Source organism: Myripristis murdjan, chromosome 3 (genome assembly GCF_902150065.1).
Source record: "Myripristis murdjan chromosome 3, fMyrMur1.1, whole genome shotgun sequence".
In the NCBI taxonomy this organism is placed as follows: domain Eukaryota; kingdom Metazoa; phylum Chordata; class Actinopteri; order Holocentriformes; family Holocentridae; genus Myripristis; species Myripristis murdjan.
This window is the reverse complement of record NC_043982.1, coordinates 28,909,934-28,935,520: the sequence shown is the minus strand read 5'-3', so window position 1 is coordinate 28,935,520 and position 25,587 is coordinate 28,909,934. Positions and strand designations below refer to the sequence as shown.

General features: G+C 42.7%; 2 protein-coding genes across 3 annotated transcripts; both read right to left on the bottom strand.

The window, feature by feature from the left end:
* Window positions 1-1,998: 1,998 nt before the first annotated feature.
* qser1 (glutamine and serine rich 1) lies at window positions 1,999-20,692 on the bottom strand. Of its 2 annotated transcripts, none has more exons than XM_030081271.1 (13): window positions 20,320-20,692; window positions 16,063-16,173; window positions 15,761-15,906; window positions 11,645-14,959; window positions 10,904-11,208; window positions 7,349-7,465; window positions 7,045-7,178; window positions 6,754-6,941; window positions 6,405-6,542; window positions 6,155-6,252; window positions 5,630-5,776; window positions 3,939-4,034; window positions 1,999-3,625 (listed from the first exon to the last, which is right to left on the bottom strand). In XM_030081271.1, the coding sequence occupies exons 1-13, from the start codon at window positions 20,427-20,429 to the stop codon at window positions 3,485-3,487; spliced, it is 5,046 nt and encodes a 1,681-aa protein (XP_029937131.1). In that variant the 5' UTR covers window positions 20,430-20,692; the 3' UTR covers window positions 1,999-3,484. The 2 variants fall into 2 exon arrangements, with proteins under 2 accessions (XP_029937131.1, XP_029937138.1); XM_030081278.1 differs by having other exon boundaries at window positions 15,761-15,898; window positions 16,064-16,173.
* A 1,029-nt stretch (window positions 20,693-21,721) lies between these two features.
* Window positions 21,722-25,587, bottom strand: prrg4 (proline rich Gla (G-carboxyglutamic acid) 4 (transmembrane)). Its single transcript, XM_030075932.1, has 7 exons — window positions 25,382-25,587; window positions 24,977-25,106; window positions 24,710-24,873; window positions 24,601-24,628; window positions 23,531-23,672; window positions 23,250-23,438; window positions 21,722-23,118 (listed from the first exon to the last, which is right to left on the bottom strand). The coding sequence occupies exons 2-7, from the start codon at window positions 25,083-25,085 to the stop codon at window positions 23,091-23,093; spliced, it is 660 nt and encodes a 219-aa protein (XP_029931792.1). The 5' UTR covers window positions 25,086-25,106; window positions 25,382-25,587; the 3' UTR covers window positions 21,722-23,090.

The following is a 25,587-nucleotide window of genomic DNA, read 5'->3' as shown; positions in this document are numbered from 1 at the left end:
ACTATGAGATACAATCCTGTAAGTGTGTACAAGTAAGGCTCGCATCCACAAACTGAATCACTGAATCACGCGTGTGCTCAACTGGCTAAATACAGCTTTAAAAATATTGCTTCATTACACAGAACATCAGGTTTTACAAGACAGCATTTCCAAAACCGGCGGCTGCATTAATCTGTTTTCCAATCTTTTCCAATACACAACCCTCCACTTATCTGTGCTCCTCTTACACTCTCACGCTGCCTCACAGGGCCCTCTCAGTCTATCTCCCACATATGAAACAATGCAATACATTAAAATTCATATGCTTTTCATCTGGAGAGCAGACGTCTGACAACTATCTCTACCAGTTGTGCCCGTACTGGAATCCCAAACACTTGCCTAGCTGGCCCTCCTCCGCCCCCGGTCCTCTCCAACCACAGACGACAGAGGACAGTGCCCTTCTTCACGGAGCTGTCTCTGTCAGCACAGAGACACTTTTGTTTTTTGGGCGTGCAGATAATTCTGCATTGTGGCAGCCTGACTGCACAATCATATTTTATTCAACAGGACTGAGACTCTTGCGGATAATACAAAGTCAGCCACCCTTTCTGAGAGAATAGTTTGGTCATGAGAGCATGGTGGGCGAACATCACCCTTGAGCTTCCCGCCTTAAAAGTGTTGAACCTCACAAGGCGTTGAGTCAACACTAACCGGACACTGGACATACACAACAGAAAGTGACCCCTCTCTGTTGTTTGTGTGTGTGTGTCTTGTTTATTGTCCAGTAAACAAACAATAGACGATATTTAACACCAAGTGACCTGTCTGAGTGCAGTCCAATATGATAGCTTCAGGTGATAATTTCGTATGCAGCCACCTTTCCACTGTGGTTGGGTTCATCTGCTTTTCTCATTTCAGCTCGACTATGCTTGAGTTGCTCCTTTGTTAGTGTATCTGGTTCTATGTTTTTGTTTGTAACATCACAAAAAATTGCTCTGGGGGATAAGTTGAACATTGACCTTAAAACACAGTTTCTCTACTTGGGCAGATGGAAAAAAAAAACATTTAAAAAATGGTACTGCAGTGATCAGAGCTAAAGGCTTTGAAACATATGGGAGCAGAAATAGGTAGCCTTAAACATTATTCAGCTTCTGGTATGATTGTGTTACAGAATTCAATTTTGCTGATAGTTTAGTTTCTGAATTGCTGTATGGTTTGGCTCAAGCCAGCAGGGTCACCGTACTATGAAGCCCACAAAAATTATGTGCTCCATACACCCACAACTGTTTGGTTAGGATTTTCATGGCTGCTATATCAACAAAGAGGATACAGATTTAGAGCAAGCGGTCAGACTCAGGCCAACATGAATGAGAGGCAATTAGCCGCTGCCCATAGTAGATCTCATAACTTGTACTGTATAGAAATTCAATAACCCCACGTTATGTCCATATCATTCGTGCATTGTGATGGCAAGAAAACCTTCTCTTACATGACATTATAGACCGTTTTGCACCAACGAACAACTAATTTCCTGACCAATCAGAGCACTTATAGTTATATCCTTCCCAGAACGTCAGTGGGATTCATCATAACACAGCAGGGTCAGATGTTCCCACTGCTTGCTGGCAAGAAAGTCACTGATGAATCTGTTAGAGGTGGTGTGTCAGGAAAACAAAGACAAAAAAAAACTACCGGATTGTTACGTCATTTCTCCTGTATGTACCAAATAAATTAGTTAGACAATTACTTTCTGTAATGGTCAAAATCCAATGTCCCCTTCTGTGTGAGTCATAATACTTAAGTGGTTCACCTACGCTCATAGTGTTTTAATCTGCTGTTTATTCATTCTGCTGGCTATCTATCAGCTGATAAAAGCAGTGATCACTGATTAGGTTTGCATGTGCTCATAATATTTTGGTCACAGCAAGCCATATGTCATGAGTGAATGCTAGGACAGTGAAAGAAGTAACTGTTCAAACTGTGTTACTGAAATGCTCTTGACAAACATTAGGCCAGACATCTAATCTAACAGTTTTATTTGATGTACCGTCTTCCTATGACTTTGGAAATCAGTGTCAATGTTAAGAACAAAATTTATTTTCATGTCAGAAAATAACTGCAGTGTGACTACACTTGAAAAGCAATTACTATTCAAATGCAATTTCATGTATTTTGTGGTAAAGACGTAGTTTGTAAGATTTCAGGCACTGAAACGACTCTACATATTATGGAATCAGATTAAAAACCAGCTGTTAACACTTTTGTGCCACTATGGCACTTTCAAAATCTGATGTTTGAGACATACATCACATACAAGTGGAAGTTTCACCAACAACTTACAAACTGCATCTTAACAGAATAAGATTTTAGATATAGCATAAAATTGGTAATTGACTTATAAAGAGTCCATTTTGGAAATCTCTGAAAAAACAATGAAAAAGTGTATTACAAATTGTAATGAACAAGCAACCAATATAACAATATTTACTTCTGTGAAAAATATATCTATTTGTGATAAAATGTGGGCTATGTCTGTAAAGAAAGCGTATAAAGACAACTTTCTTTTTTTTTTTTTCCTTTTACCCTCTGATAAAACAAGGTAACATTTGATTACCAAAATTTATCACAAAGCAGTACTGGAATTGCACTGACTCCATCAGGATCAAAACTCATGGTATAAGCAAAGGACAAAAGGTAGGAAGCACAAAAGTAAGTATATATATTTATATATATATATATCTATATATATTTTATGGTTTATCAAATTCTTCCTCAAAAGAATTGCTGCAAAAAACTCCCACTGCCCCTTCCTTTATACAAAATGTACAATATATTTATAAGTTTGGCGCTCCATTAAAAAAAATGGATGTTTTACATACAGTATATATCTATGATAATATATATAGATTTTCTCTGTATTTAGGCCTACTTATCAAATGGCTGACAAAGGCTTATTGTGGGTAATCAAAGGTCTGCATTCTGATTTGCTGTCTTCTACTTCCTATACCAATCGCTCTGTCTATCTAGTGCATGCTTGTTGGTTACGATTTGTCATCATTTAATAAAAAAAAAAAAAAAAAGACTGATTAAAAATAAAATAGAAATCTATTAAAAGGCCCACTAAAAGTTGGCTTGTAACTACAAAAAAACTACAAAGATCAGAGGAAGCATTGTGAGGTGGTCTTCCAAAATGCTGACCCAAAAAGACAAATTCCTTGTCCTCTGTTGATCCAGTTCTTGCTTTATGATGGGCGGGATGCGGTGAAGACCAAAAACTCCAACTGCTTTGCCGCGTTTCTCTGTGTGTTACTGTACGGGCCACAGGACCCCAAGAGTCTCTCGGGCATGTCAGCTGACAGGTCCCTGATTCAAACCTCTCAGTGGCTTTAAACAGAGCCACACTCCATCGTTCTTTGCTGCCATTTTGGGCTGGAGGCAGACCATACTCTTATTTTAAGTCTTGGTGAGAAGGGTTTTTTTTTCTACCAAGCCAGTTCAGGCTGGGCTATCGGCAGGCCTGCTGCACTTGATTGAGTAGCTCCCCAAAGCGGTCAAAGAGCCCCTCGACCCAGGCTCCGTTCTGCAAACACTTCTGTACAGTCTCCTCCTGTCCCAGCTCCCCCGCCTGCACCCGGAGAGACGCAATCTGCAGGGCAAAATCACAAACAAGGGGTGGACACAGAGTTTTAACCAGTGTCTGATATGTGATATCAAACAGCATCACTGCAGTGAGTCAAACAGAATTATTTGTGAGAGAGCATGCCTATTATCTACAGTGATTCGACACCTACACAAAAACAACTCATTAAATTCAACACAACATGCTTACACAGGCTGGATTACCAGCCGGGACAAGCTAGAATGAACAGCTTGCTGAGGGAGATCATACATTCGCACATGCATGGACCACACGACCATGAAATGTGTGTACATGTGTTGTTTGGGGAGCGACGTCTCACCTCGTCCTTGCACATGAGGTACGTGTGGTACTTGTAATGTTGCAACGAGTGGTATAGCGAGAACCACTGAGTTTTCTGCTGGTCCACTGTATATTCCTTGAAATGGAGAGAGCAAGCTGTCAAAACACCATACTGAAACAATTGGAAAGGCAGTTGAACAGTCTACAAACAGACGATGTAACAAAAAACACATGAACAGTGCCTTTACAGGTTACCAGTCTACAGCAATGTGTGTAAGAATCACAGAAGGTTGCATTATGCCCTCTGCTGGATAAATACTGAGTGCACCGTATAGCCTTGTTTATCCACACTACGGACTTCTCAAAATCTACAGTGCAGAGAAAATAGCTGATCAATGGTGCACAACTTTTGGAATTGTCTTGGTGATACATGCAATCACAAGCACTTCTATAGTACACTACTGTACATTACAGTACATTAATGTACACAGGGTCTATACTGTGTTTGGTATATTAGAAATTAGTATTCTGGCTGGTTGGTCAATATGCTCTTGTCTGACTCAAGTTTTCATTGGTTAGACAATTGTTGGTGTTACTTTCATAAGCAGAGGTGTGAGCTATTTTCAGGGAGTGGATGAGGCACAGGCACACAGGATGTATTTTATGTGAGTCTCCCTGTAAAGCCAGATGTGACGTGAATGCTTTACACATGACGTAATCTTTCTCAAGATACATAACTGATGAAATGCACTGTGATTCACTTAAGTCCATCTGTGGCAGGCAAAACGCTTTATGAGATGCATTTTTTTGTTTGTTCTTTCAGCGCTTGTACTCCGTCACCACAGATACACCACAGGTGTGTCAGGCCTGCAGAGCCTGCCACTGGGGCTTGCTGCCCCAGTGTTACTGCACGCAGGGCGATGCATGGCCACTTAGCTCCTCTAGACTTTTTTGTGTGACCTCCATCTTTTGTGCCGGTTGATGAAGACAACATGATGCCAGTTTTCATGTCTCATCAACCGGCTGGAACTGAGGAGGTTTGTGTATCTGTATGTTGCCAGGTCATCCCCAAATTCTACAGACTGCAAGGTGTCACTAAATTCATGGTGAGAAATAAATGAAAACACATGCTTTTGAACGTGTTGTTTCACTGGATGCAGCCAGAAGTTCTACTGTTTTTATTTGAGCTTCATTAGCGCAGAGCTAATAAAATGCCACTGCTGCCAGTGTTTTAGTGATCAGTGAAGTGCAACACTCTCAACAAACCCTCACACCGTGTCGACCACAGCGTAGTTGCCATTGCACTTCCACACAGGACTTCAGCTGTATCATTGTGTATGTTATGCTGTTGCCTATGCGCATGCATGCATGCAGAGGAATGCTACCAGAACGAGTTGATTTGTGACACAACAAAATAAACAACAAAGAACAATAGAAGTTTTTCTCCTGTCACACGATATATACCGCCCTATAACACAGCCCTAATGTCAGTATAAAGTAATTAGGTCATAAATGATTTAATATGCTACACCTTGCTTTTTAAGTTTATTTATAATTCATTTAGGCTACCAGGTAGGCTACAATACACTTAGTGCACTGTACTTTACATTACTGCGGCAGATATATGCAAGTATGCTCACATTGTTAATTGTCTTTAGTGTGAAATGATGGCTGATTTCAGGCACTGAAACATTTTTTGTATTTTTGAATTCATTTGTTGTACAGTCTTACCAGTGGCACTTTGTTGGGCATCTTATAGGGCTTCATGGTTTTCTTGTTGTAGGCCTTTCCACTGAGGCGCACCTTGAAGGCCGGGGTTTCCCCATCCTTCTTCAACTCGGTCACTACAGAGATCTCTGGGAAGCTGTCCAGCGCAGTCTGAGGATATGGAAGATACAGAATTATTCAAGTGTCCCACAGATTCATTCATTTTCTTTTCGCTTTAGCATCAAACAAATTCAGTGTTAAAAGTTGGTGTGTGTCAACAGGTGTACTTATGACTGAATTTTAATCTTTTTGGTGTACAATGAAATTAATGCCCTTGAAACAGATGAGACTGGACCATGTATTCACTCAGTACTGAATAATCATCAGAGAGGAAATGCCTTGATCGAAGGTTACATAACTACAAAACTGTCATCTGTTCGGTCATTAAAAAAATACAATTATTGTATACGGTCAAAAATAATCTTCCATTGCTTTCTCAATGCACTGACAACAAAATGAGTACAGATGTGTATTTAATGACACACCCACCTTTAGGAGCTGTCCCATGTGTAGCTTGTGAAGCAAGCGTTTCCTGTTGTCGGTGATCATCCCATCCACCCGCTTCATATGGGGCAGCAGCAGCTCATCTGAAACAAGATACAGTAACAAGCCAGTTACAGCTCAATTCAGCCACTTTACAGACTCCTTCACCATCCATATTATTGCATTTAACTGTAGTTTACTAATATAAAGCCAATCCAGCTAAGAATAACAGTTAAGTGAAAGTGAATTTGCTCACCGTTTTCCCTCTCAAGAGCTGTCATCACATCTTCATCTAAGGCAACACTGATGAGCAGTTCCACAAAGCTTTTAAAGGTCTCCTTCATAGTTCGAGTGTTGAGGAACCGCGAGGCAAACGGCACTGGAGGGGTTAATTCTATGAGTGTGTGTGTGTGTGTGTGTGTGTGTGCGTGTTTGGTGAAAGAACCGGAGTGATCAAGAATGAAGAAGCAGGGAGAGAAAGGGGAAGAATTTTAGTCCAAAAGTTGGGAAAGGGTACAACCAAAATGTAATAAAATGTACCAGATGTAATAAGATGTAATAAAATGTAACCAGATGTAATAAGAATAGCCAAAAGGTTTCTTCACCATCATCTTCACCACCCTCCTCAGCAGATGAGCCTGAGGGTGTAGGTGAGAATTCCTCTTTCCATTTCTTCCTCTTCTTGGGTGGGGGCTCGGCCCTGGGCTTAGGCTGTTTGGGTCGAAGTTTCTGGCTCTGGGACACCGAGGAAGGGGTGGCTGTCAAACCCAGCAATGTTTTCACCTGAGAACCCCTGGAGTCCAGAACAAAGAAAATGGCACCAGCAAGGAGCCATATTTTAAAATAATAACTAATCTAAATTATCTAAAGAACTATTCAATACTTTCTTAGCTTACCTTAGGGAGTTCATAGGCTTGCAACGTGGTTTCCGGCTGCAAACTCGTACATACTCCCTTTTGTTTACTGTGTCCAGAAATTTCACGTACACTCTCTGGTACATCGTCTTAGCGTCACCGAAGTATCCAAGATACTACACACAAGCGCGCACGCACACACACAAACAAATACAGGAACACCACAAAAAGCATGATTCCTATTGTACAATCAAGAAAAATAATCTGAGTGGGCAAAGTGTTACTGTTCTGTTTAAGTTTCCTGTTATTCATAAAAACTATGGAGGAGTGAGCATGTGTTACTTACACTGTTAGTGGCTGAGAACACTCTCTTCCCATCTCTCAGCTCAGGCACAAACTTCTGCAGCAGAGCCTTCTGGACTTTCCAGATGGCTGGAGGCTCTGTCCCCGCACTCATTGTCACCTTGACACATGCATGGACACATGGCACAGTGAAGAACAGGCCTCAGTATGTACGAACAGTTTCAGAACAGACACACATGTTCAATGATAATGTCACAGTATGCTTTGACTTTCACATGAATGGATACTTAGGTACTTAAGTCAATACCAACATTCTGAAAACAATACCAGTACTAGTATTTTTTAGTATCAGTAGTATCTATGCAGTTTGATCCCTCACTCTGTAACTTGGTCTTGTTAGTTTATTATGCTGTTTGTTTTTTGGGCAATTCTGCTTTATTCAACAGTGACAGTACCAGGTGCTCACCTGGTACCAGGGTGCACCATTGTTAGTCTAATGTAGTCACAGCCTGTATGTTTGAATACTGAGACATATAAAGTTGCAGTCTGCTGAAAGGACTGTAAAACAAAATGAGAGCACAAATACACTGTTGTATTTGCTGTTACAGCAGGACATTTCATACAGTTCCTCTAATTTAAAATTAGTATTTTGTTGGGCTGTATCATTTTATATTTAAAGGCTACGGGCTCTAGTTTCGCAGACCTGGCGAGGCGGGGGCGTAGCGCAGATGCGCTTCGCCAACTGGGAGTGGCCAGGCGGATTTTCCAAGTTTGGCACGCCGTTCTCGGTGGCGCAAGTACTCCGCCGTTCCTCCTACCGGCGCAAGGGAGGAGAGAAGGCGTGGAGTGGGTTTGACACAGCCGATTCACATGTAACCAATCAAATGAGCCCCTGTCCTTGCCTTTAAAATGCGCTGCGCGAAGGCGTAATGAAAGTTTACACAGCTGACATGGAGGTCTATTGCCGCAGGCGGAGCGGAGCTCAGGAGACAGGCGCGGAGCGGAGACCGGCGAGCAGTGCGGACACGTCACCAAAACCTCACAGGCAGGCTTCCGGAATTGTCAGGCACATGAACGATGCAATAAATACCGAAAAAAAACACTATTCAATGCTACGATCACAATCAGCACATACATATATCTCCATATCAACTGTCCCGTCACAGCTGATGTCAGATCAAAGGAGATTGGCACCGTTTGTGCTGATTGTGAGGTTTTGGTGATGTGCGCCAGCCAGCCAAACTTCCACTGCGCCAGCTCCGCTCCGCCTTGCGCTGAAAGTAGACGTGGTTTCAGATTGCGAGCTTTTGGCGCACCTCGGCGAAGCCTATTGGCACGAAACTGTCACTGCGCCAGGCCGAATCTGTAGACACCTCCCCCCGCTGCGCTGCCACTCCCATCTCGGCGAACCTCCGCCTGCGAAACTTGGACACTGTCCGCCTCTGCCGCTTCGCCGGTCGAAACTAGCTCTGCACGGGGTTCGCCTCACTGCGCCACCCCGCGCTGCGCCGGGAAACTAGAGCCCTACAGGTAAAAGTTGCACTTTACACAGAATTCTTATTCTAATGTAGCCTCCTTGTTTAAATACTTGAAACACAGAGTCTGTTTACTTGATGAGGGTAGACTCACACCTGGTGAGTTGGATCACAGAGTATCTCACAGAAAGACCACAGTAAGTCAGGCTGAGAAACTTCTCCTCTGAGACTGTGGTCAACAGCACTGGAGCACCACAGGGAACTGTGCTGGCCCCTGGCTTATTCACCCTTTCAAACTTGTAACTTGAAGTACAACTCTGAGTCATGCCACATACAGAGGGTCTCAGATGACACTGCAATTGTGGGGTATATTAGGAATCAACAGGAAGGGGAGTAAAGGAGCCTGATGGAGCTCTTAGTGCAGGGGTGTCAAACTCGTGCCATGGAGGGCCGAGAGGCTGCAGGTTTTCATTCCAACCAAGAACTCCACCAGGTGATTTCACTGATCACCCTACCTCCGAACAGAGAGGCGGGACTAATCAGTGAAATCACCTGGTGGAGTTGTTGGTTGGAATGAAAACCTGCAGCCTCACGGCCCTCCATGGCACGAGTTTGACACCCTTGTCTTAGTGACATAGTACAGGTTGAATCATCTACAGCTAAACAGCTCCAAGGCCACAGACAAGGTCTTCCAGAGGCTCAAGCCCCATCTGCAACAGGTCTCCACCAGCCGTCTTTCCACTGTTGTACCACTGTCAGCTGAGGCTATCTTTGAGCCCTTGGCCTCAAGCCACGATAACAAAAACAAGTTGCATTTCCACTGTTGTGCTGACAGTCCCACAGTCTTGCCCTTTAACCTGCCCATCATTTGCTGCCTCCAAGTAAATGTCATACATCCCGTCCCCTAGTCCTATTTCCTACTTCCCGTGGGAAGTAGGAAGTGAGTGGTTCAAGTCTGCAAATCCATCTCAAGGCCATATTCTAGATGATTAATAATTATTCTATTATTCCTGTTATTCTTATTATACAATTAATATTACATACATTTATTATTTTTTTATCTCATTATATCTTATCTTATTATTAGAATATTTTGATCCATTAATCTGGGTCGATATATTGATCTAATGATCCAATATAATCGATACTACGTGAAAATATCACACTGTATCTTCATCTTCGAGATACGACTTTATTTTGAAATTCCCACAGCAGGTCTGTATCACCATTTCTGTCCAAGCACGCCGTCTTCCAAAACATTCAAATAGTGTTAGTGCCAGGCAGATAATGGCAGCTGCGGCGTGCAGCCAAGGAAAGGCAGTAAGGATATCTACTCCCCTTTCTGGAATAAATCAACAGTATGGAAATATTTTGGATTTCAGAGGAAAGATGGATGAACTGATAAATCACATGCCATATGCAAACAATGCCAGTACAAGATTAAATGCCCAGGAAATATGACAATGGTGATATTGTAGATGGTGGTGATTCTAAAACAGAAACACTGCATTGTAATGTAATGTATTGTGTTAAATGGGTTCATGATATTGTCTCATATTTGTCTTAGGCCCTGAATTGAATGAAAATGGTATCAGGGCTGACTTTGTGATGTTGGAAAATATTGTATCATTCTCAAAAGAATCAATACAATATCATACCATGATGAAATTTGTGAGTTACACAGTATTATTTTTGTATTCATGTATTCATGTATTATTTTATTACTCTTACTATGGGGTGTATTGATGTTGGGATGTGTTAGATAAGCCACTGGATGCCTGAATTTCCCTTGAGAGCAACAAAGTTTCTATCCATCTGAAAAGTTTTTTTTTCTTTTAAATAAAAATGGAGTGTGTGCTGAATGGAATTTCTGTTTTTACTGTGGTACTGAATCAGGTATCAACAATCGTGGAATTTCAATAGTACGAAAACTCTGGTATCTGGACATCCCCACCTTGAGAAGTTCAATTCTGACATTGCACTCTCAACATTTATCACAACCTACAAGACCCTGCGCACTTGAGGCACTTACGTTTCATTCATCTAAATAAAAAGAAAAAGCTGTCTAAGACTAAAAGCATTGATCTCCCTTCTTCATCTATGCGTTCCTATGTTGGTCATACCTTAAGACTCTCGATATCTTCATTCCTGACGACAAACTCGTCTCTCTCCCGGTACATTCCCTCCCCTCCGCTGTCTGATAGCTCCTCATCAGTCAGTCCCTCGATGGCCACACTGGACAACTGAGCAGCCAACTGGCCAGGTGGGATCTCCTTTGATGCCTCCTGAACGGCACCGACAGCCCCTCCTGACAATGTGTTTGCTGTCTGTGTAGGAGTGGCTGCCTGCTGCAAATGGGTCTCTACAACAGACTGCGGCATGCTGGGAGCTTGGTCAGGCTTCATCACAGTGCAAGTGATTCTGTTGTCTGGAGAGAGGTTTTACGAGAATACAAGAAAACTTTTGAGAGTTTTGCCAGAATTTACTTTATGCCTATCTAGCTATTTCTAAAATGACAAATGCACATGACAATATGACTCATGTTACAAGAATGGTAAAATAAACACATATTACAAAAGAATACTGTTGACTTTTGTATTTCTGAGATACTTCTGTTGCTTGTGTCACTGCACAGAGGCATGTGACTGAAATGATGAGAGCAAAAAAGACAATTACATGTGACAAAGGCTATTGCTCCATTTGAACCCTTATACATGATTTGCACTCCAACATCAAAGCTTATCTCATTGACTCTTGATATAGCTTGTCAACAACCTATATCAACTCCCATACAGTTAGAAATAAGAGAACACAGACAATCATGCTGTCTGTGACAAGACTATGCTTAGCGAGAGTATTCTTACCTGTCCTGGTCCTTTTATCTGAGGACTCATCAAGTGATGAAAGAGCTGAGCTGATGCTGTTTCGCAAGGCCTGGTTCTTTCCAGTATTCTCCTCCTCATCTGAGCTGAATGATGGCAGTGTCTCCAAGTTCTTCTGGAGATCCTCATCCAGACGTTTCTGGTGAGAGCTCCCTCCATGCCCCTCCTGGGGAATCAAAGGCCCTGTCAGAGACTGCAGCTTTGTAGGCAAAGCAGGCAACGGGCATGGTGGCTGTTTAGATGACGTGGAGGGCTTTCTGGGACGACTAATAGTCCGTGCAGGACTAGGGGAGTAGTGCTGTTTAGGTCCAGATTTCAGAAAGTCAAGGAAGGAACCGATGAAACCAGTTTTGACCTCTGGCTGTTTCTCTTCCACTTCGCGGATCTTCTGCCTGATTCTCTCCTGCTGTGGATAACCATCATACAGATTATGTGAAGTGGAAGGGGAACTCATGTCACTACCTCGGGAATTCTGCCGTTTGGCCTGCCCACTGCGTTTGGCCGGTTTGGCTTGTCCAGTCTCCTCCTCCGGACTGATTGCCTTGGTTAAGTACTTGGTACGCACCTTCTTTTTGGGAAAGCCTTCAGAGCCTGAACCTTCCAAAACGCCATCCTCTGATTTAATACTCTTTGCGTTATCCTTGGCTCTGTTCTGAAGACCTGAGGGATCATATACCTGGCCAGCTAGGTGGTAGTCATTTTCAGAGTTTCCTCCATCTCCATTTGTGTCAAGTTCAGAACTACTGTTGGGGTGAACTGACTGTCCCTGACAGTCAGTTGTCATCTGAGCTCCATTTAGTGTCACAGTCATAGTGTGGGAGTTAGTGTTGGTGATTATCGGCTGTTGTGCTGAGGAGAAACTAGGAGACATATGCCTCATGTCCACAGTCTGAAAGTGACCCTTGGACTCCACAGGGCTTGCCATCACTGCCATTTCAGCCTCAGCAGAGGTCGTAGCTTTGACAAAGTCTTGTGGTGTGACACCACAGGCAGCCACCGTGGCAGCCAGGATGTCATCAACATTTGACAGAATGTTTCTGTCATCTGTCAATAGCATAGAGTCAGGGAAGCAAATGGAGTTGAGAGCAAAGTGGTTCTTTGTGTCATTTGATTGCTGATTTGCTGATTGACTGTAGTGGTCTTTTGAAGGAATGAGGTGTTTAGAGGAATCAGAGCCTCCTGAGTTTTGTTCGGACACTACATTGCCCTGCTGACTCTGGGTTTCACTACCACTGGGACTGAGCAGTTCTCTATCCATCTGAAGATACTGGACTTGAACAGAGCCTGAACCTTGGGCTGATTGCATACCTTGTGCTGACACTACCTTGGAGGGGTTCTGACCAGGATGGACAAGGGGCTGCTGCAGCAATATCATCTGGTTGGCCTCCAGCAAAACCTGGGTGCTGGGGACCCTGATGAACTGTGTCAAGGGTGCTGGAGTTTGGCTCTGAGCTTGACTGTAGCTCTGGTGGTTTTGTTGATGTGGCTCGGGGGATCTGAGTAGGAGTGAGTGCTGCTTGAGCTGGTCAGAGCTCAGGGGTATGTGTGTAGATATAATACTGGAGTTTGTGGTTTTTGGGTCAGCTGTTTCTCGACTGTTGGCACTGCTTAGCTGGACGTGCTGTTGGCTGAGAGATCCCATCCTTTCATCCTTTAACTGGGCCGTGTTTGTCTGAACTAGTCCCATAATCTGGTCATCAGAACGTGAATTGCGGATTACACTCTGTGTTTTATAGCGGTCGTCCATTTTTGAAACAACATAGACCACATTGTTGTGAGCAGCCATACTGCCATCTGGAACAGGGGCCTCCATGGAGGCCTGCTGAAGAGCCTCAAGGTCCTGGATGGGAGGATTAGGGTTAGATGATCTGACATTATTCTGTAAGGCTTGAGCAGTAGAAGAGTAGCTGGGTGATGGCGCAGACAAAAGGTATTTCTGTGACTGCGCCTGCTGTTGTGGCAATGTGTTATGTGTTTTACCTCCCACTGAGGCCTGCATCAGGGTATAGTCCTGTGTTGAATTTGATGTGGCTAGGCTCTGAGCACATGTGGGTGGGTAAGAAGAGTTATGGGATTGTCCTGTGGCGTAGTTCTGAGACTGAGTCACTGAAGCCTGCTCCTCTGACTGAGATGGGTAAGTCACATTAGGGGCACCCTGAGAGTGTGAAGTGGGGTAGCTCTCAGAGAGGTTCCCCTGACACAAACCTTGAACCTGGGCTCCATACTGGGACTCCTGTTCCTGGCTGAGCCCAGGACTGGAGGAGTAAACAAGGGTCTGACTAACAGATGCCACAATGCCAGACTGGCTAGAAAAGGAAGGCAGGGTCTTATAAAGGGAGGGCAGTTTGTCTGAGGTGGAGTGGGAGGGTTGAGACTGGGTGTGGGAAGTGATGTAGGTTTGAGAAATACTGTTGGACAGCAAGCTGGGCAGCTGGACTGACTGCTGGTTAGCAATCACTGAGTTTTGCTTCTGTCCTGGCGAGGAATAGCTCTCAGGAGACCCTCCTGTCAGGCTCTGTGAGTGGCTATGACTGTCTCCACCCCCAGAGGGGTGTGGTGCTAATTTAGAAGAGCAGTCTTTAGCCTTAGTCACCGAAGTTGACGAATAGGCCTGAGTTGCTGAGTCTGTCTTAGGTTGTGGAGCACCACTGACTCCTTGTGAGGAATCCACTCCTGTCGAGGTGCTGCAAGACACCGGGGTCTGACGAGAAGGATCCTGTTGGTAGGACACTTCTGCTTCACTGCCAGAGCCCAAATAACCCTGTAAGGAGTGCTGTGAACTGGGCAATTGCTCTGAGGCCATGTGGCTGCTAGAAGGCCTCTGGTGGTGTTTGATCACACTACATTCTCGCTGAAGTGCTCTCTCAATGGAGCCTGAGAAAACCGGAGCCCCATAGGACTGGGGGGCACCATGGGAAGCAGGCAGAGAAGAAGGTAGCAGGCTGAACTGGGGCTGAAGGAGGTGGGGGGCCGACTCCTGGGCTGAGCGGTATGTGGAGGACTGGATAGGCAGAGTAGTGCCTAACGAGGGGGCAGAGAGGTGATTGAAGGCCAGGGCAGTAGGAAGTACGGTTTGGCTTGATTTGAGATGGAGTAGGGGGTCATGGTGAGAGAACAGGCCATTTGTGGAGGGGCTAAAGGCAGGGTCCTGGAGGGCCAGGGTGGGGTTGGTAGCATAACTCCTGGAAGGGAAGGCACCAGTGTGCTGATAGGATGACAGAGCAGCAGGGGAGGGGAAAGTGGCAGTAGAAGGCAGGGCACCAGTCAAATACAGCTCTGTGGTAGAGGCATTGGTACCTGCATTGTGAAGAATTAAGACAATATGTAAGTACGGAGTAAGCAACATGTAGAAGAAGTTTTACAAATGGATCATAATACAAACAAACCTACAGAGACCAAACGGTAAAATGGGCATCAAATATATTTAGATGCATAAAAAGGCAACTATTCTGTATCTCGGCCCCAAATATAGGTTTTATTGTGGATATGATGAATATTGTTATCATAAATTCTTGTATAAATAAACACTATATACAAATTACTCTGATATTAGATACTATCAAACGTCACAATATTTGCCATCATTTGCGCTATTTTTCACAATATCAAATATTCAACAACTGGTACAGCGTCTTCAGACTTTTATTTTGAAAGAAAATGCATGCTGAACTGTATGCCCCTGGCAGCATGATGTAGGCATGCATGCAGTGTTTTAATATACAGACATGGAGAACTTATTTTAAAGAAGAATGCTAGCTCTCCAATTGGCAGTATTTCGGCTTTAACATGCAAAATCTATTTGAATTTAATAGTTCCTATTTTTCTATATTAGTTTTCTAACCCTAACCCTACTTAAGTGTTGTATATACAAGTGAAGAAGTGAACAGCATATCAACCTCTCAGTCAGTTATATATTTATTCATTGGCTAAGGCTACAACACTTTAAAAATAAATAAATAAATAAATAAATAACCCCCCTGGTTATGGTGCTGTAAATAAAATTTGAAGCTTGTAAAAATTTTGTATTTTGTGTACCCTACATGATAAGAAATTCATTATGTAGATGATACAATTAATTAGATCTGGATCCGTCCTTACCAGTGGGCCATGATGGGGTTCTGAAAGGAGGCAACAGTGAGGCACTAACAGGACCAGCCTGAAGGCTTCTAGACTCCATGGCTGACAGGAAGCTCATGATTGAGGTCTCAGAGGTATTACCGCTCGAGTCAAGGGTTCCTGAAAGAAGATGAAGATGATCACAGACATGGGCAGTGTGGCATATTGTTTTTTGACATTGTAGAAGCAAGCATAATTGTATTCATCAAGTAGATTAAAATTCTGGTTTGGATCAAATCATGGACAAGACCAATTAAAACAATATCCATAGTAATCATGGCTCACCTGCAGCCGCAGGATGATGTGACGTAGTGTAGGTGGGAAGCTGATGAGTGGTGGCGTAGCTTTGCCGCTGGAGGAGCTCTGCATCAAGGTGTGCTGCACCATAACTGGGACTGCAAGAACACATGCACACTTAACCCTCAATATCAAATGTGTAATGAAGGAAAGTTCAACTAAATCACCTCTCTCCACCCACAGCACAAAAGTTTTGAACTGTTCATTCAGAAACTGAACTGTTAATCAATCAGAAAAGGGCAACGGTACTAAATGTTTTGGCATTTCTTTGGCACTACTACTACTGAATGACAAACTCATTCACTGTCCACTGTCTACTATACCCTATCTTGCAGCATAAAAATAGTAATAGCTCCATGTGGTATGCAAAGTGCTAAGTGCAATGGTGGCTATTCATATTTTGTGATCACTATGCCATTTTTCAAGTTTTCTTTCAATATTAGATAAATAACACTAATGTAGGCTATATGTCCACTTTGTAAGATCTAACCTGTTTGTTACTCCATCAGTCAATATCAGTCTCACTGAACTGTTTATATACCTTCTTCATAACTTCTGGAAGCAAGACAAATAAAGTACATCCATGTAGCCAGCAAACAAGAAGCTGAATGTTAGAAGATGCAAGCTGATATCAGAAGACATATGCAATGTTTTCATATTCTTCTGTGTGGGAAATTACCACCAGCCAAATGCCGGTAAATCTTTGGCTGTGAATTGTCAGTTTGTCCAATCAACCAATGGCTGTGGCAGTAAAAAAGCTAGTGGTTGGAGAATTTTACAGTCAAACAGAAAGTGGGTGGCGGCCAAAAAAAAAGGTTTGTGCTCCTTGATATTAACATAATGTTTGTTATCTGCCAAGACAATAAAGCGAACCAAAAAAGTGAGAACAAAGAAAGCGGTGAAGCCGATGACTAATATGACAATCTTATGGATTTAGCTCCTAACAGAAACTTAGTCAGAGGTAATCAGATGCAGCCAGCCTGATCTGAGTTTTCCCCTCTTGCCAGGAGGTAAACATCTGTGGATGGAGAACACAGAGCTCTAAGAGAGTCATCTGCCTCTTTTTATACTCCCACTGAAACACACATGCACACCTGCTATGTTTTCCTCACTTTCATGCAACTCTTCTCTCCTAATTCACAATGAAGAGTGCAGGCTAAGAAACAGGCTGACATATCTCAGTTGATGCACTGCTCAATCACTTATGGTTAGGAAGGCCTTTTTCACAATAAACAATCAGGAGCTGTAACTCTAGCTCAGCTACAATTTGATTTTTTTCTTATAAAAGCTGTCACATGCCAGTCAGTGGTGTGTGAAAACCCAAGATCCGCAGTCTTCCTTCAAAAGTATGACAGAGAGAATCACCTTACCCTTTCATCTAACTATGACCCTCCTCTGGCTGACCACAGAGATGGTGCGTGTAACGTAGGTAAATTGAGTGACATAAAGTGCCAATCGCATGGAGGTTTTTCTTCCTGCCAGTCTTATTAGTTCTTCCTCTCTAGCTGAAAGTGTGTTAAATCAGTCAAATCACCTGGTGAAGTTTTAAGAGGTAATGAGAACCTGCATACTCCTGCATAGTCCTCAGTGGCACATGGTTGCCTGTCCCTGGTGTACATTAAATGCCACCTTGCATGTTCCAGTTTAAACAGAAGTGTGCACAGCAGCACCTAATGAGACATCCTGGTTCCTCATTATGTCAATGTGATGGAGAAGGGCCCCAGTTGTGATGGCAAGGCAACTGGAATGTAATGTTCTACTAAATCTGCTTTTGGCTTTCTGTGTGTGCAACGTAAAGCTCCACGAATAACTGGAAAGATTTCAGAGCTGTACAGGACTGACATGTTGCTGAATCTTCACAGCAGAGCATTTGACCACACTACTCCTTTTCTGACCTCCCTTCACTGGTTCCCAATCAAAACCAGATATGACTTTAAGGTGCTTTGGGCTTTTAATGCCATGTTTATCCAGACAATATCATCATCATCATCATCATCATCATCGTCATCGTCATCCTTGAAGAGCAGCAACTAATGATTATTTTTATCTGTTTCATTAGTTATTTGGTCAGAAAACGGTGAAAATAGCCCGAGATGACCCAACCAACAGTCCACAACCCAAAACTATACAGTTTACCATCATAAAGGAATAAAGAAACCAGAAAATATTCACATATAAGAAGCTGGAATCAGAGAATTTTGAAATATTCTTCTTAAAATTACTCAAAACGCTAATAGATTAACAAAATAGTGGACATCTAATTGATCATTTGCCTAATCACTGCAGCTCTACATCACTTATGTGCCTCCTCGCACTCTCCATTCACAGGCAACTCGTTACCTTATAGTCCCTCGAATCAAGAGAGAAAATCAGCAGGCAGCAGAACATTTTCCCTCCAAGCTCCTTAAACCTGCAAGCAAATCCCTCTTTTGATTAGGGAAGCTAATTCTGCAGAAACCTTCAAATCCTAGTCCAAAACCTATTTATTCTCACTGTCATGCACTCAACCTCTGCACTGTCAACCTCAGGCGGGACTGACACTGTCTCTTCTCCTACAGTCAGATGGGTGACAAATTAAAGGAAAAGCCTCTTCCAGCATGACAATGCCCCCATTCATGGGGCAGGAGGGCTCACTGAATAGTTTGATGAGGATGAAAATGATGTATATCATATGCTTTAGCCCTCGCAGTCACCAGATGCCAACCCAAATGAACACCATTGGGAGATTCTGGACCAATGCGTTAGACTGTGGTAGACGACACCACCACCAACAAAACACCACACACTTGGACAGTATTAAGAGACATCTGCTGTTGGGAACTCAGTGTAGGGCTGCCACCGGGTTGCTGCAGGACTAAACTCAGTCTGTCTGCTGTCTATGTTAAAGTGCATGTGACTGAGTATGCCCGCTTTGTGTATGGATTATGCTTAGCACAGCTTTGTTTTTATGGAGCTATCTGTCTTAACTTTTCTTAGCCACGGTGCGTCTACCTGGTAGTGAATGCGGGTGCTGCCCTAGCCTATGCGATCTTTGGCCCTGCCAGCATGCATTCTCTGATGCTGTTTTTCTACCTGACTGTGGACAATGGCATGGCCTCATGTTTTTGTGAGCATCTATACCAACCATAGCCTCATTTTGTTGTCTCAAAGTTCTTTAAGCATCACTAAGCATCTTTGACTTGACCCTCTCCATAATAGAGGTTTTCTTCATTATACTGTCTCTGTATTCACTGGCAGTTTAAGGCTGGTAGTCCTGCTTAGGCAGACTTGCTATGTCCTAGTACAACCTGCGATCGTATGTGTTGTGTTTTAGCTTGTTTCTTCGAGTTTCATCATTCTGTTCTGTGACTGATTGTTGATTAAATCCTTTGAGACATCCTTGTGATCAAGGGCTATATCAACAAATGAACTTTAAATAAGTGATATGACGTACCAAATGCTGCTTTTTGCTTGTGACCTGTGCAAATGAGATGCCACAGTGTTATCAATCAGTATTCATTTTGAAACTTAAACCAGTAAAAATAATATGGCATTTATTCGACAGGCTGACAACGCAATAGCAACACCGGCAGTCACTGGAACCCTAAACTTTGTCACAGACAATGGCAATATAGTTATTGTTCAAACTGTCTGAAAGAGCTGACAATATAAAGTATAACACAACTTCACAGGCAGCAACAATCACAAAATCTTACGGCAGACTCAACGCAGATTTTGACACGTAGGAGGTTAACTAAGCACAAGTATATGTCAGCTGTCACTAACATTAAGTTTCGTACATAAAATAATTACCGGCCAGCTCTACTGCTGCAAAGAAGGTTTAGCTTTCTTAACAAGCACCTGTGGGTCAAAAAAATAGGCCAGTGATATGCTATTTATGTAGCCGCCTAGCATGATGGCCAACTTGTTACGGGGTGGGTATCCAAACAATCTGCCTCTAATTAACACTAACACCACCCATGGCCATTCCTAAGAGGCGGCATGCTAGCGAAATAAGCTAGGTGGGAGACTTAACAAGCGATGGAAAATTACTGACAGGTCCGGGTGTCCGCAGCGTACAGGTGACGATACATAGCCGCAGCTAAAATAGCAACAACTCCGAGCAAATTTCTCAATCCCTCCATATCTGCCGTGCGTCCCCGACAATAACAAGCACGTCGGCGCCTGTGTGTAAGCCGCGCTAGGCCCCTCTATCACCGACGTTTCCTTGTAGATGTTACCCGCCCCTCTCCTTCATCTTTTACCTTGCCTTGATACTCGCTGAGCTGCGGTCATAGGCCCAAGAAGCTACGGTCTGTGCTGGGGGAGCCAGCGCGTCCGTGAAGCTGGAGGTCGGGTAGTTCCTGTCCATCATCCAGTGAAAGCTTCACTTCCCCGACGGAGCTTCGTGGAGCAGCAGGCGCACATTGTAGCTCGGATCCGACCGGGGCGATCAAATCTAAAGCGATGCACTGTACGATTTTTAAAAAAGCGCCGTGTAGCCGTGCGCGTAATCCCCGGAACAAAGTGCACCCCTTTTCTCTTTCTCTATATGAATTTGTTAATTATTGGTCATCATCTCCCGTCATCGAGAGCCGTGCAAAGCCCTGCATGGTTTCACGTCCCCATGTTAGTTGATTTCCCAGGATGCACCGCAGACTTTGGTTGGAAGTTTTGTCGTGCTCCTTCCTCCCCACCTGCATGGTTATCGGAGTCACACTGCACCCGATGGGTGTTTTGAAACTTTTTTTGCTTTCATTTCAAAGATCCACAAGTAGACCTCAGAACTTTTCCGGGTCTTATTTGGTCCCTGCGAATCCCCATCCGCTGTCCATCCTGTTATAGGTGGTCAAATAGCCATGGGAGCAAAAAAAAAAATATGATCCAAATATTCATTCTTGTGCATTTTTCATTAAACATTAAACCCTCTAGATCCCACTCTGAGAGGCATGTAGAATACAACTTGGCCCAAAATCTTCTAGGGCAATGACACTCACATTGAGGCCAACCCCAAATAAGTAAACATGCCAGTTAAGCATGCATCTACTGATGTAGCCTTTCTCAATGTGGCTCACATCATTTTTCACTTATTTTTCTCATTTAGTTGGAAGGTCATGCTCTTGGTGGATTGTTTTTTTCCCCAAAGGACACCACCAGAGAATATGGGGTCACACCCAGAAGTCTCAAAGGCTACAAGCAAGTCAGAACAACCCTCATACAGCACAGTACAGGCACAAATACATATACATTTATAAGACGTGTCGATGGATTATTGAGACAGTTCTACTCACTCATCAGATTACAATAAATTCCTTGAATGAAGTGTTTTTTTTATATATTATTATTATTTACATGCAGCAACACTGTTTGGTAATTTGGGTCCGTAGTTTTTTTTTTTTTGTGGGTAAAGATCAGTTTAAGTGCAGTCTGGCTGCTTTGAGTTGAGGGTATTTTCTGACATATCATATGGGCAATTCTTCATGTGATGCAGCTGAAAATACCTTCAAAGCAGATGACCTGCACTGTAGCCTTATGGTCATTGGCAATTAACAATCAAGAGTAAAGCTCCTGAGCATTATGTTGAACTTTTAAATGCGCCTGAATTTTTTTTTTGGTCAGTATACCATCTTGCAGGCACACTTGCCCACACTCAATGATAAGACAGAATACAATTAAAATATCAGTTTATTTTAAACATCTGAACAGTTTTCCATTTTCAAGTTATGCTCATAATCCCTTGGGTAAGTGGCAACAAATTCAGCCTGCAGTAAATTGGCCCATAATGTAATGACAATGTTAAGTGCTACAAGTTTCAGTGACATTGTACAATATTGTAAGAAACATGGAGAGACGCAGCAGCTGCTTCAAGGCCATGTTGTGTTTTCCTCTGGCAAACTCTTATTTCTGGACTGGATAACAAGAATCAGACACCACCATCAAATGAGTCTGTTAATAACACTTTATCAAAGATGTAAAATCTTAATTATCCAAATTACAGTGAAACCTTTAGTATCTTTGTTGCTGACAGGGTGGTTCTATACTATAACTATTTATACCTTAATTTGAATTATCTCATACTGTTGCTCTGTATCTTCATACAATGATCAAAGATTATTTAGCCAGCTCACTCACCATAGCCAAAACCTTTCAGTGTAAATGTAAAATGAAAAATAAAAAAAACACTAGCTTATTTCATGAGGATGCCATGATAACCACTTTTCTGAAAAATCAATACAGAATATACTGAAGAGCCGCCTCCTTTTAAGATGTAATATTGAATCACAATGGAGCAACTTGCAGAAAAAAAACCTAAGATCTGTTTTAAAACACACTAGAGGTTCATATGGCAGTGAGTAATCTCTACAAAAAAAACTGTACGTAAAACATTAAATAGTTTGAGTTGTATAATGCCTTTGACGAAAGAAAGCTATAGGACCAAACTGTTAAAAACACTTGGAGTAATTAAAAGCTTCTCCTTAGTCACAATACAGTTATGCGAGACAAAGGACTGCACCACTTAAAACAAATCAGTCTGCCTCATGTCACTCAACATTAATACTTACATTGGAATGAAATACAATCCCAATCTTCATCTCAGCCCTTCTATACCTGCACAATCTCACACTTGATGTGACTGCACCTCAGGGCTACTGATAATCCAGTAATTTACAGCTTTAAGATCCAACATATAATGATTCCTTCATTTCCATTCATTTACCTAAAAAGTACCAAGTGGGTAAAATAAGCTATGAATGACTTATCAAACATGAGCTTGGAGTTACATTACAAAGAATGTCGACCATAATTATACCTGAGAGGATAGTTACTAGAGGCTTACAGAAAAGATTTAAAATACAGCAATAAAATATATTTTGGCACTAGCAGCACAAGCAGAGGTCAGCTTAAATATTACAAGTTTATACTGATCATAAGAAAAGCGTATTCCAAGAGACCACAATGACTTTAATTCATGTAAAAGTAAGCTGTAAAAAAATATCTGCTTGATGCTGACAGACATGCAGATATCCCCGAGGTACTACCGTCGAATGGTTCCAGGTTGTGAGCTAATAGGAAAGCACAAATTTGAAAAAAAAAGATTAGTTTTATCTGCATTGGGTCTGTGGCAGAGTTACTGGTTATGTGTGTGTGTGGAAATGAAGATGTGATAAAACAATGTAAGGACATATTCAAATACCCGGGGTAAGGAGGAGGTGGGGCATCATGTTGGCCACTTTTTGCTATGGCTTGCTCATAGGAGGGCAGCCCTGGGGGGTTGATAGCGTCCTCAGGGGGTGGAGGTGGGAGGACAGGCTGTAGGGAGACCTCCTCAAGCCGTCGCATGATGAGAGAAGCATTACTCCGCCTTGGACGCGCCCTGATGGAACTGGGCGAGGAGAGTAGATGCACGTGCATAGGGACTGTCATTAGTTATTCATTCAAACATCTGTAAGTGCTATTAACAATAACCTAACTTACTTGGTACGGCTTAAGTCGTCCTTGCATTTGCCTTGACAGAAATACCAGGCCAGGAGTCCGATAATAACAACAGAAACCCCAGCAGCGATCAAGCCCACAAGAAGAGATGTAACATCCAGCCGTGATGGGCGCTTGTCCTTATCTGTGGTATCACAAACCATACAAAGTGACTGCAGAGTGTGGGCAACAGCTTGTTGGATAATGGCACTGAGTTGTAAAAGCAGGATCCATCTGGATGTTACAGGGTGATTTTTCATCTGACATTAATTTGATACTTTGGTATGAGAAAAGACGCAGAGTGCATTGTTTGGTCCAAGCCAAAGAATTATTAAAACAGAATTGAGCCACCATAATGCTAAACACATCACAGCTGGTTGGCTAAGTTACAGCCCACCAGTGGATTTTGAGCAACCCAATGAACTGTTGTCCTAACCATAAATTTGCTAGCTTTGCTAGTTGAACAAGTCGTGGAACAGGTTTTGAAGGCATCAAGAATTACCCTTCACCGTGCACAGCACAAAGTGTCAAAACAGACATGGATTCATGCCAGGTTGCTGTGGTATTTAAATTCATATATTTTTAAAAAATATTCTAAATGACAACCATGTATATAAAGCTGTGGTGTATCTAAAATTGTGGCTCTCTCTCTCTTTCTCTCTCTCTTAAGAAAAAGTAGTTGATAGTTGAAAAATAGTTGAAAAAATGTTCACCTCTCCTGTAAAATTCAGAGACTCGATTGACTTTACATTTCATAAATTAATGAACAGCATGGGTGTGTTTGTACATCAGTGGTGTCATAATGATGTCATTTGTTTAGTGGTGGACAATAAATCACTGTTTCGCAAAATGTTTGGGTAATTTTCATTTGTATGTCCTATAATTAGACACTTAATCTGTGATTCTTTGATTATGTCAAGGAGTGAATTTGAATTTGCTTTTAAAAGTCAAGTCTGTCTTTTACTCACTCACTCAAGCACACACACACACACACACACACACACACACACACACACACACACACACACACACACACACACACACACACACACACACACACACAGCTCTCTTACCCTCAGTGTACTTCTTCCAGAAAGCCTCCTGCAAAAATAAAATGACACATTAGCGGACCCTGCATGTCATCCGGTGGCAGGCCTCTTCTAATAACCAGCAACACTTAACTGTATCCGCAGTGTTTTCGAAGACCTCTCGGGCCTCCTCGTAGTTACAAATTTCTTCATAACACTCCCTCTCCAAATTGCCAGGAGTGAAGATCTCAAAGTCAAACCGGTTGAACAGCAGATGGCGTCCCAAGAATTGGTTTGCATCTTCTCCCTCGGTGAACACTAAGCAGGATTGTCCAGTCCAAATTTAAATGGTTAGAGAGAGCGTAGATATTCGTTGGGATTACACCATCGTTAATTAAAATTGAAATATGACAAGCCTCACCTTCCTGCTGCTGTGATCCTGTATTGTGAGTGTGTAGCCTCCTCATGCAAGTCAAGTCTCCACAGGGAAGGAGGTGAAATAATAGAAGTAGATAGAGAAACATGGCCATGAAGTCACCTGTGGAGAGCGGCTGGCCATAAAACAGATAAGAGTTGAGAGTTGGCTTATCATAAACACACCCTGTAGGCTATTATGGACGATACTGTTCCTTCTTTCTCTTTCTTTTTTTGTGCGCAGCAACCGAACTACAGTTAGACTTAAGTTACTTTACCATTCAAGACCTATTATACTGGCCTAAGGTGTCCCATAATGAAGAAAAGCCATATTGCCAAGTGTAATCAGCCTATCTATAGGAGTGGTGTCCTAACCACGACGCTAATTATTTGAATCAGGAAACGTGTGTACCTTCAGGAATCGCCGGAAGCAACAATAATCTCTCGCCAATTCCTCCGGTAAAGGTTAACGCGGTTCATCATCTGTAAACACCGCAATCTTTTGGTCTACAAGGCATTGAGAAGGGCCGAGATAGTGTTCCGGGCGACAGAAAAAAGTTTTTGTTTACTCCCAACAAATATGACCTCACTTCTTCCGAAACTACCTGCGCAGACCCA

Coding starts and splice junctions, on each gene's coding strand:
- qser1 (XM_030081271.1), bottom strand. CDS start 20,429: ATGATGGACAGGAACTACCCGACCTCCAGCTTCACGGACGCGCTGGCT. Junction 6,253..6,404: donor AGCTCTTGAGAGGGAAAACG/GTGAGCAAATTC, acceptor ATCTTGTTTCAG/ATGAGCTGCTGCTGCCCCAT. Junction 3,626..3,938: donor ACCTCATGTGCAAGGACGAG/GTGAGACGTCGC, acceptor TTTGCCCTGCAG/ATTGCGTCTCTCCGGGTGCA.
- prrg4 (XM_030075932.1), bottom strand. CDS start 25,085: ATGGCCATGTTTCTCTATCTACTTCTATTATTTCACCTCCTTCCCTGT. Junction 24,874..24,976: donor AGGATCACAGCAGCAGGAAG/GTGAGGCTTGTC, acceptor AATCCTGCTTAG/TGTTCACCGAGGGAGAAGAT. Junction 23,673..24,600: donor CTGGAAGAAGTACACTGAGG/GTAAGAGAGCTG, acceptor GTGATACCACAG/ATAAGGACAAGCGCCCATCA.